At 31.0% G+C, this 12,572-nt stretch overlaps 1 protein-coding gene across 4 annotated transcripts in view; it reads right to left on the bottom strand.

Annotated features, from left to right (window-relative positions):
* LOC125063134 (complexin) overlaps window positions 1-12,572 on the bottom strand; it is a 134,038-nt gene that overhangs the window by 8,388 nt on the left and 113,078 nt on the right. For all 4 annotated transcript variants that reach the window (XM_047669369.1, XM_047669368.1, XM_047669370.1 and 1 more), the window contains one exon: window positions 4,922-5,085. In XM_047669369.1, coding sequence (XP_047525325.1) covers window positions 4,922-5,085 — 164 coding nt within the window. The remainder of the gene's footprint in view (window positions 1-4,921; window positions 5,086-12,572) is intronic.

The following is a 12,572-nucleotide window of genomic DNA, read 5'->3' as shown; positions in this document are numbered from 1 at the left end:
CAAATATTTTACGACGAGAAACTTTCATATTCCATAAATAATTTTATGGCATAGGAGACGTGATGGAAATATGAACAGATTACATAGTTTTCAGTTGATGATGGTAAACTTAATTATGACTTACTTAAGTGTGTTTGGTAGGGCTTTAATCCGTTTATGAAATTCTAAATTGAGAGGCTGAAGTTTTAATTCATAAAGTTATTTCCTTTTCTGTATATTGAGCTCAAATCTTAATACAGCCAACGAAAACCTAAGATTTCTTCACTTAGCATGCTGTTGTCAATATTTGCAACAATATTATATATTTTCTATAAGAGCTTCTATGTTATTATGTATATTATATTAGTATTAATATTTACGAAAGCGTATGTAATAATGCTTTATCAAACTTAAGGCGAAGCATCGATTCCGTGACAGAAACGGATATTTTTGCAAGTGTCATTATATAACAAGTTTATGGAAAGGTTATTTTGACGAGAATGTGCTAGCGTGACGACCTCGAACCGTCGAAGCCTCTTGCGTATCGACTACTCCATATAATACGTTGTATCACAAAATTAACCATAAAATACGTTATTAATTTCTTTACCTTGAAATCTGATTGATGGTATAATATTTTTTTATAAAGGTATCTTCACGATAAATAAACGAGATACTTTCAAATAACTCGATATATATGTTTTTGTATGATCAATATTCTAAAGAAAAGCGTCTATTAGGAAAAACCTAAAACGTTTTCTCCAATCACATCAGTCAAAATAAAAAACCTATTACTGTACATTTTGGCAAATAAATTGCGTCTTTTCACACGATGTGAAGTCCCTAAGCATCCTTCTGTCAAGCGCTCGCGTCTCTAATGTGTTTGTCCATCTCGACAACACAAATAGAGCACTTTACGAATTAAGTTTTAAATTGATCTTTTGGTCTACGCCTTTCACAAGTTGTAAGTGGAATCTAAGGGCATCGGAGCATACATTAATGTGTCTATTTCAGTGTTAACCCTTAAATCAAAAATAACTTGTAGGCGCTTATCAAAATCAGGACAAGCTCCCAGCTTTAAGAGTGATGCCTTATTGATGGGGTGATTAAACATATTTTAATATATATTTCATTTTTTTGAGCTTTTATATAAGAAAGTTATCTGTAATAAAATATATTTTTACTTAGATAGTTTAACTCATAGGAGACGGTTCTATGTAAAGGAAATGTGTCGTTTGCACTACGTGAAAGTTGATCAAAGTTTTAATTGTAGGGTGCGGCCCCAGTCCCCATTGGGAAGCATTAATAACACTTAATTACTGTATCACTACTTCAATTAGTTATTGGCACGATCTTTTGCGAAAAGGCAGAAATAGATTTATGTTATTCGCGCATAGTTCATTAATCACCAACTTTACTAAGCTAGGTTACTTTGATTATACATTTTTGTATGAGACGTTAACTTGCGGTTTGTCCGATCATTTTTTTAAAGGCGAAACATTTGTGAAATAAAATTTATACATCATATTACGTTATTTCCTAAACTAAACAAAAGAAGGAATGAAACATCTAGTATAATATTTGTAAAATATATCTTATGCTAGGACCTACTGAACGGCAACATCGGACGATTTCCGAAGGCGGCTAATAAAGTAGCCTAATTTCTTACGTATGGCGTTTATCGACATATACGGAAGGTTATTGGAATTTCACTCTTTACGATAATAGACTCACTAAAAGATAATGGTGCCCCAAATTTCGTTAGGCCGCTAAACGATTGACCAATCTAAGTTTGTGCGATAAATTATGTGAAAATGACACTGTCAAGTAGCAACTTCATAAATTTGACAAATTTTTATATCTGTATGGTAAAATTGGGTAGGATTATTTTTGTATATAACATACCAATAGTAGTTGTAACGAATCTTAAAGTGCATTTGACAGCCGTGATTCTCTAATTCTAGGAATTGTAGCAATTACTACTGATATTTGGAAAACACACACATTTTAACATACTTTACAAGATGATTATTGAATATACTATGTATAGCCAAATGAATTAAAACAACAAAATAACACGAAACCTGTTTTTTTGTTGACAAAATCGTCGTTTGACGTCTTCGAAAATATATCTTACTATTTGGGCCTATTTTGTCTATTAATAAACTTACGCATTAAAATATAGACTTCATTAAAAAAAATGTTTGTGCTACAACTGGCTGGTTTTACGTAATTATTACAAAGTGAATATAAGACTGAGATTGTGGTTAGTACAAGTCGTAACAATATTAGCTGTGAAGAGTAAATCAATAACTCCGAGTTCATCACGAAGCGACAAATAACAAGATCTTAGCAAGTTTCAGAGAGAACTGCGATCTACGTTAGTTAGCTACTGAGATAGTACGGCTCATTTACTAGTTTGTATCTAACTTTAGTTAGGTCATTAAGATATATTTTTGTATATTTAGTCCATTTTAAAGTGTTGCCTTATGGTAAATTCCAATACAAACTTGAAAAGTTTAAAAAACGAATTTAGAAACACAATGTTAGAATGTTTGACTTTAAATAAGTTCTAAAATGAAATTTATTTTAATGCTAGATGCCACCATTTGACTCGAGATTTACCTTTGATTGATTGATGAATTAGTAACAGGTTTTGGTATAATACATGAATATTAAAACCAAAAAGGAATAAGTAATTTAACTTTTAAGTAACTCTGATAACTGTCTGAAACACTGCTAACACTTAACACTTAATTTGACGAAATTTAGTGTCCTTTGACGTAACTCAACAAATTTCGTTACAAGCCGTTTGAGGCCAAAATGGCTACTAATTTACAGACACTAAGTTTTAAAAGCCTCACTTCTCATACCATATAGAGAATATATAAAACCTTCTTGTCCATATTTCAGAGAACTTCATTATGTGTTTAAAAAACGCTATGATTTAGTCTCTTATTCGATATTTTGTAGTAAGTAATAATTTGCATCTCGTATAAAGTTTCCATTTCTGAAACTGTGATTTCTTAACTGGAAAATTTATGTAATTATGCTAATACCTGACTCTTTTACGCTACCTAAAGCCACGCCAACCTCCGCTTGTATATTTCTATTACAAGTCTTGTCCTAGATTTAGAAGAATTACGACTATTATGGAGCACTTTCTTTGTCGCTAGTCATTTAGTGCACCCTTTGACATTAGGCAGCTGCCATTTTGTCGTAAATTGCCTCAAAATGGCGTTGGTCAAGTACCGCGAAAGAAATTACCTCCGAGTGGCTCTTTGCTGGATTTCGTTTGTGGGATTTCGATTGTTTTTTGGTTTACGATTTACGTGCTAATGCCAGGACGAGGAAAACTATTTAAAGAAAAAGCTAAAACTTTTTAGCGTTAGTTTTTATTACATTACAAAACTGACTCCCTAATATATATATTATTAACATACAGTAGGCGTAATTCGTGTTAATTTAGCATCCATTTGGTTAACAATGTATGTTTAAAAGCATTAAAATTTCATGCCTTTTTGTTACAGCCAGTACTGTCATAATAAAGAATTCGTATCTGATTTTAGTGTTTTTTATTTCGTAAAAAATTGTCTTGTAAAATACACAAGATTTATACTAAAACAGCTCATTTGAGGGTGATTTAAACTTGATCACATTCATGTCAACTGACAATCTGCATAAGTTAGTAAACTTTACGGCTCCTTGTACGAGTGTTTGAAATGTTCTTACAAATTTTACACGCGAAGTTGCTTCTTTAGAAAATCATTACTTCGAAAAGTAAACAAATATTTAGCCATTTTGCGCTCTTGTAAGCTAAATGATAAATTACTTTAAAGGTTTTACTTTGAATATTTAAAATTCGTCTTTCATACTTAAGCTGCCGACCAAATTTATTTATTGCCTCGAGTTTTATCTATACTTCGTATCCTACAGTCTTAATTGGATATAACAAAGTTGCCCTTATCAGTGTTGTATACTAAAAAATTAGATGAAACAGAACATTCCAGAACTACTTGAAATATTTTATTTAATGCTGGTATCACTTTTAAGAAGAACTATTGGTAGTGTCTATAATATTGAAATCAATATAAATAATAATAATAAAACTAGAAAAAAAATATATCTAAGTTTCAGAAAATGTAAATGATATTAACAGACTATTGGTTGTTTAAACTTTTTGTTCTATTCAATTTCAAATACGTTTTAAAATTAAACTTTTGTTATATGGGCTTTCCGAAAAACGTTCAAACATTCCAGTTAGCAAAGCTGAATCGTTCAGTGACAGAGCCAATGACGGGCACAATTAGTGCAGGAAGCGGGTCAAGCGCACTTGTCGCGGACAATTTGCTCGTCACCCGAGTACCGGTGAGAGGCCTGGCGTTACAACGCGCTTATATTCATGTGGAAATGCTGGAGTTGTGTAAAAATTCTAGTTCAAAATTGATTTTCGCGTGCAAAATTTAAATTATTACGGAATTAATCGTGATGAGCATCAACGGCCGCTTTCTATACTCAATCCCAATCGAATTTTTACTACTAGAGACTTCTCATAAAATACTTTTCAATAACCGATCGATGAATCGTTTTTGTAAAATATCTTTGAATTCGACAAATCGAATTTTGACATTTATCAATCCAAATTTGCGAAAATCTAGCATGCAAATAATTTTAGATTATAGATCGAGTATCGAAAGCGACCTTTAGTCAAAGATATATAGATAATATTTATTCATTTTTAATTCACAAAAGCTACATTCATGTGTGATAAGAAAAGAAGGAAAACGTGCAACCCGGTTACTAGTAATTTTTCAAATTCATTTTTCGACAATTCTATTCAGAAAGCATTGTATAAATTTGTTACGAAATCGGCAAGGTATTGTACCTGACTATGTCTTTGATTGTGGCTCATATCATAGTTTAGTTTTGCAACGAAACTCACCTTATCCCTAATCTCTTGTCGCATCTTCTCCCTCTCTTCCTCCATCTTGCGATGTTTCTCCTTACGTCTCTCCTCAGCTTCACGGATGGCCTCCTGCCGTTCACGTTCCGCTTCTTCTTCCTTCTCCTTGTCGTCGCTGTCATCGCCGTCACCACCAACCGCGCCTGCAAATGAAAGTATTATGAATCAAACTTTCTTACAACATAACCACTAATAATGAAATTTCTTATACAGAGACCGTATACGCTCGTATACGGTCGTATCATTCTCGTATCATTGGAGTAATTAAAGATTTTAGGATTACATATCATACAGATCGTATTTTATTCAAGACAGTTCCACTGAGGTCATAGTTATTCTAAGTACTGATAATCAGCCGTTTACAGTAAGAAGGTAACAAGAGTCTTCGATCGTTCACCATTTGTGGAAGAAAGAAAGACCATCTTATTGCGCTACTTGCGTTGCTGAACAAATATCAAATTTCATCATTTTAAATAATATGCATTTTGATTAATGCTATTGTTTAATTAATAGCCGCATTCGAGGAATTGTTTCAGTGATGTTTTGTTTTGGAATAATTAAAGTGTCTGACCAATGCTGCTGGAGATTTATATGGGTAAAAGTTGAGAGTTAATTTCACGATCTTGGAATTAAAGTTAGGTAACGAACAACTTGAGTTCGTACTTTCATCCTTTGTTTCTAATTAGGTACACAAATATTCCAAATGAATCTCTTTTGACTGGTAATTAGATTTTCGAGAGATGATAACTGTGACTTATATGATAAACTATCACGATGCCTAGCAACTTTGACAATGTCAAGAGTTTTACGGGTACAACTTTTTAAAATGTTACAGGATGTTTTAGGTCTTTAGCAAAACATTTGCGGGTCTAAAGAGTAGTATAAGATCCCGATATACAACGACCTTCACCGAGATGCTTATTTAATGAAACGTATTTTATATTTAATTTAATATGTCAATAAATATAATCCATAGGGGATTGCCTAAAATATTTTTATATAATTTGCATGTAGTAAATTTTTTAAATTTTTTTCTTAAAAATTTTTTTAATCAGGGTAGTATTATATATGTATCACTAAAACTTTCTTTTTTACTAAAGATGTATATATACTTTAGTGTCACATAAAAAATATACACATAAATAATTAATTGATTAAAAACAACCTAACGTTTGCATATTCTATGGGCTTCATACTTTCGATTGGTATAGAATTTATCTAATAATCATACCGGTGAAATGTTTAAAAAAATATATTTTTTTTAAAATATTAATTAAAATACTCTGGACTGAAATTTGTTAGGCAACCCATATGGATTATATTTATTGACATATTAAATTAAATATAAAATACGTTTCATTAAATAAGCATCTCGGTGAAGTGCGTTGTATATCGGGATCTTAGACCAGAGTGAAGGGAGTCGAAGCTTTGTTTGAGGGAAGCAGTGACATGCAAATGTAGTTAAAAACTGTAAACAGAGCGGAATAACGAATACAATAAAAAATCTCGACCCCGATGGTGACGTGACGAATGCTCAGATTGACGTGTAATGGATTTCTCTCCCCACGCTCGGCCGGAATTCGATCGCAGCCGGTTTTATTTGAATCCTTTTAATACATTTCCATACGAATTATGATTATGAAGTATTTACACAATCTTTTGATCCACTAAGTGTGTAGTTTTCTTCAAATCAGTACTTAAAGGCTCGCCAACGTGACGTGAAATTTATTTATTGTTTGCAATTATAATACGAAACTACAAAGGATATAAATTTGAGATTATATTTATGATTTCTAAAGCTTGTCTAAATTTCAATACTTTTAGATTTAATATATATTTGAACCATTTCGGAAAACTGGTCTATAATGGTTTTTATCATCCGTTAACTAGTACATAATATTTTTTTATTGAGAACCACACAGTATATTACAGTAAATAACATTTAACATGTGTACATTCTCCATGCAATCATTACTAACTATATTTTATTACTACACAAAGAATTTACATTACATCGAATGAAAGCCTCAATATACGAAGTCATTTTATATAGAGGCTGTTACCACACGACGTAGTCATGCAAAGGGGTTAGGGTGTAGCGCAATAGGTCATTGACCCCGGGAGGGGTAGGCGAGTGTAATTCACTGGACGACCGCTTACACGTAAATTGATTGTGACAACACCGGGGCGTATGGCAAATAGTGGCGACAAAGTTTCATAGTTGTTCGCTCAGATTTTAATTGCAACAACATCTTATGAAGTTTATTTATTTATTTCCTTATTTCCTATTTTTACAGTAACTTAATACTAATACAATAGAAAACTAACGTAAAACATAATAGAAACATAACAAGTAAAAACATAAAAACCTAAACCATTTTATGACTAAAGTTACTTAACCATAAATAGAATTATTTTTGACGATGTGTAGTATATGTTCTACGAGTGTCTGTGCTGTAGAAGTGATGTTTAAGTTGTTACTACGGCGTAGCGGCTTTGCTACGTTGGACCATTGCACCAAACTTTTGTATGTAATTTGTATTTTTAATTAATCGTAACACGAATGGTTAAAACATTATATTTAAATTGCTACTATTTATTATTCCCAATCCATTAACAATTTATTTTAAATCCGTATTTAACCTTAACTGAAATTCTATGAAGCCAAATATTAAATTGAAATATCTTTCTTTTGTATTTAATTTCTTCAATTAAAGCCCCATAAATATTCATCAGAGAATTTGAATGGTAATCGTTTTTTTCAAATAGTCCTCTAATGAAATATTGATAGCAGAATACCTAAAGGAAATTCAATTATTGCGCATAATTTTACTATGCGGAATGAGTTGGAGAAAATAGCTGTAATTCGTTTTGATTATAAATAAAGAATTGGGATTTAAAGTTATTTAAGAGATTTCTTATTTCGAACAAAATATTCACAAATATATTCTAGAATATTGTATCTATACTCTACCCAAGTAAGTGAGTTAACTTTTTTTTACCAAAAAATCAAAATCAGGTCCTCCGGGTGTTTATGGTTGCCATATCTCTTCACTATTTGATCACTAATCCACGAAGGCGGTCCATAATATGAAACACTGATCTAAACTATTAATACAATGCTATAAAGTATACAAAATAATTTTATTGATAAAAATCTAAATGTTATAAAATATTAATAAAATATCTACCCATTCTTTCAAATTCGCATAGAAACGACTAAATCTTGTTACAATCTCAAAAGGAGCTTTACTTTACAAGTTCTCAGTAGCTATAATTTTGTACAAAATATTCCTTTGAGTGAATAAAATCAAATCAACGAAGTCAAAAGTCGGTTAGCGGCGGAACAGAGCTGGAGCAATTCAATTAAAACAGAAAAGCCGCGGCGATATCTCTGTAAATAGCTTGCTCTGTTGCACATCGCTCTTGTTTATGATAGCTCTGTGGTCTATGTCTTGAAAGTTTGTTCTGTAGTCTGTATACAGCAAAATTAGTTTTAGTCTCCTTTCGGCATATACCTACTGGACTTAGTGCTACTATACTTTATGTTTTTAAAATATTCAATAGTAAAATAAGTTTATTTCGTATTAAAGTATTAATTGATAGGTCGCGATTGAAAATAATATTTAAAAAATGTAACGAAAAGTAAGGAGTGGAAACCAATGTATAAAATAATAATAATACCGTTCGTTCTCTAATTCTCTGTGATTTTTTTTTCGTATCAGTAATATTGCATTAAGTCATATTAATGTTAAGCCCATACGGAGAATTCTTCGGTATTCGAAATTAATAAAAATATTTGCTTAAATACCTTCGTAGGTTTTACGTCGAATTAAAATTCTTCAATTGATAGGAACACGTAAAGGAAAACATCCAAACGCTCTTCAGTATGCACTTCGGTATTCTGGGTGAAGTGGAATTCCGATCATCTGACGATAATTATTCGTCCCCCTCGATGTCGTAGCGGAGAAATTTAATTTAGCCAGGCATTAGGAAAAAGGCGCCTGCGACCGATTCGATTATTAAGCGATAAAGGATCTGGTATTCGTTTTGAAACACGGTTGTGGCATAGGGGAGTCTTGACAATGTATTTATTATGCATATGCAAATTTCGCTACTTTCGTTTACATTTTCCAGTTTTAATCTATTCAAGTAATCTTATCTCTGACTATTTTAATAACACTACGATATTATTATAAAATATTGAAATAAGGAAAACGTCTATAGAAAATTGAGTAGGATTTTTTTCAATATAATAGGGGGGCAAACGAGCTTGCGGGACGACCAAAAAGGGCAGGCTACGCAACCCATAGACACCCATTTTTAGTGGGTGCATTGCTGGCCTTTGAGGGGAGTAGACTCGTTTTTTAAAGTAAAAACATTTACAACAGTAATGACAGGACCACATTCATCATCATACAATAAGTCACTCATTATTTTTTATAGTCTATTAATTACGCCCGTATTATCACAACAAAACGTAATAGTGTTGTTTACAAAAATATCCTTGTTTATCGATCGTAAACATAACGAGAGCGGGTCGACGTCAACACTGTCGTTAAATTAATTCCTGATATTCATCGCACCCTGTGTCAAGAATGAATTACATCGTCGACAAAAATATACTTGATATTGGTTATGATAATCGAATATATGATGATGTCATATAAAAAAAAAGGGTGCGTGTACTTATGTACGTAAGAAGTTATACTTCTTTGGCATTATTAAAGTTAGATTTTAATTGCAAGCAAATAATTAATTACAATTAAATAATCAAAGACTGGAAAAGGAGTCATTATAGTCAATAAAGTTCAGTTTACATTTCAAAAATTTAATAAATAAATATTTATTATTTTTCTCTTACATTAAGTGTAACATAAATTCTATTATTATTCGAATGTTGTTTTTAAATGATGTCCAATGCCATAGCATCTTCCGTGGGCAACTTCATTCTGTTAACGGTGTGTAACGGTGCGCGCGCATCGTAAAATTTCACTCTCATCAATTTTTCATAACACGCCTAAAGAAGTATAACTTCAAAAAGGAAACTTTTATTTCATGAGTCTATTTTTTTTTACGGCAACCTATTTCAACTTATTCTGACAAATCTCATAAGTCAAAATGAATATTTAAACCTAGGCATGAGTTCAGGATAAAAAATGTTTAAATAATAATGTTCGAGCGCTTACTAACTTCGCAATTCTACTCATTTTATGGGTATTAATTATGAGATTTCTTTCTTGCTATACCGAAATTTAAATTATGACTTGTTTGCCAGTCATGATCAACAAATACCTAGGTAGGTAAATAACGTACTAAGCTTGTTATACATACGTTGAAGTATCTTTACTAATTGTACCCATAGGTCAAACTGTTCTTCAAACCCTGTCAATGGCGTAGAACTTAGGTCACGTGTATGTATAGCCTTATCTACCTCAACTGAGCTGTAGGGTTGATATACATACAAACATATATTTAATATTTTACAGAAATAAACTGGTTTTACACCATTTTTACTGGAGGATATTATCAAGTTACTGGACACTCTGATGTGTTTACCTTTTTTGACCTTGATTTGTTGTGATGAAATGAAAATTAAGGGAAGGTCTAGTTTTTGTGTACCTTATTTTGTTTGTCTTATTACAAATATATATAGAGATCATCATCATTAGCAAGTAGATTAATTAGCCGGGATTTTTATTCGCCTAATATGTATATAAAGCTTTAGTTTTGCGGTTTATTATTTATAGAGTAACTGTGCATATTTTAATTGTGATTGTAATGCGTTTAGCACAATATAAAATCACTTTCCCGGCTATTAAATAAAGAATACTTTTTTATGACGACATAAAAAGTACATAAAATTTAAAGCGCTTCAGTTTTCATAAATACGAGTGTCATTGCTTGTTTACTGTTTCAGGGTACTTGCAAAAGCTATATTGTTGAATTTTAATTGACAGGTTTACAGATAATCTTATCCTAGAGCGTAAAAAGAAGAACAGAATTTTAGTTCTTTTGTTTAAAATGTCGGTCGCAAAAGTGACAGCTGAATCAATGGCATCAAATTTTTGACCGATCCTAAAGCATCGTTTACCAATATAATAGGTTTATTATTTATGAATTAGAAATTGTATTTTATATTATTGTAATTAGAAATTTTCGTCTTTAGTTTCGGAGAGGACTAAATATTAAAAAAAAATCGGTTGTCTGTAAAGTCGGTTTACTGACGATAGTTGAACGTGACAACGTCATAAAAAAATATTGATGGGATGGTTGCATTTTTCAAAAGAAAATTTTTTTTTTTAATAGTTATTTTGTATGGATATAGAGGAGGTAAATGGAAATCACAATTGAATTGATCAAGTTACATTTATTTGTACGCATAAATACAATTAGGTATGTCAATTTTAAACGGAACGCCTCAGAGCGAGGTAACGCCGCATGAGTCATGTTTTTTCGTGCGTGCAGCCGGCTCCATCGAATTATAAGACGTTGTCACGTCAAAAATCTTTTTATAATTTACATTTACGCAAATTACATTATTTACACCTCATTGAGTACCTTTCCATTTGTTTTTATTTTATTTATATACGTAGTATGAATTATGGTATTTAAAAAATATATTAAACCTACTTAATATTTATTTAAGTTTAATTTAAATACTGATCTAAGTTTATCAGTATTAATAATTCCTTAGATGTCAATATAATATTTTGTATTCGGTAACAACCCTATGTTTCGTTTGGATAGGCTTAGCGAATATCGATCTGTCTAATAATAGACTTGCCTCGACAACAAGCCTCTGTATATTTTATCACAACCTTTTCACTTTTAACTATTGCTTTAAAATTCCATTTCGCCATTTTTAATTGGTATGTCTTCAATTAAAATTATTTACGGTTAAATTTTTATTTCAATTGAAATGGAAACTATTTCAAAATATTTAATTTTATCATGCTTTTTACGTGGTTTGTTTATTTTCGTAGAATCGTTAATAATTCTATTAATTCTATGAAACGTTACTTGATCTTATTATTTTTATTTATCATTTAAGGATATCGTACCCAATGAGATAAATAAAGCACTCACAACTCTATTAAAGATAAAAGTTAATATAATGCTTATATATTAACTAAAAATATAATAACTAAAATATATTATAAAAAGTAAATATTAAAATTGTATATATTATATTATATTTACAAAAAAATATTTATTATTATTCGATTGTTGTTTTTAAATTATATCCAATGCCGTAGCATCTTCCGTGGGTAACTTCATTCTGTTAATTTTGTGTCACGGTGCGCGCGCATCGTAAAATTTCACTCTCATCAATTTTTCATAACGCGCCTAAAGAAATATAACTTCAAAATTTACTAGCTGCAATGTTTTGTAATAAACAGGATTATTATCAGTCATTAAGGGCTCTAGAGGCCCTCTGAGCACTGCTCTAAGTAATTACTAAGACAAAGAAATTTTGAAACAATTGAGTCTAATACGCTAAAGTAACTTTGAGTTCATTCAAGGTAAAATCTTTTATATCTTTTATATAATATTATGTAGAATAATAAAATTATCTAATAATAATAAATAATAGAATTATCTAAGGTTACACAATAAAATTATGTGG

The sequence above is a fragment of the Pieris napi genome, chromosome 3 (genome assembly GCF_905475465.1).
Source record: "Pieris napi chromosome 3, ilPieNapi1.2, whole genome shotgun sequence".
Classification (NCBI taxonomy): domain Eukaryota; kingdom Metazoa; phylum Arthropoda; class Insecta; order Lepidoptera; family Pieridae; genus Pieris; species Pieris napi.
The sequence above is the reverse complement of the archived record's forward strand: the minus strand, read 5'-3'. Positions and strand labels throughout refer to the sequence as shown.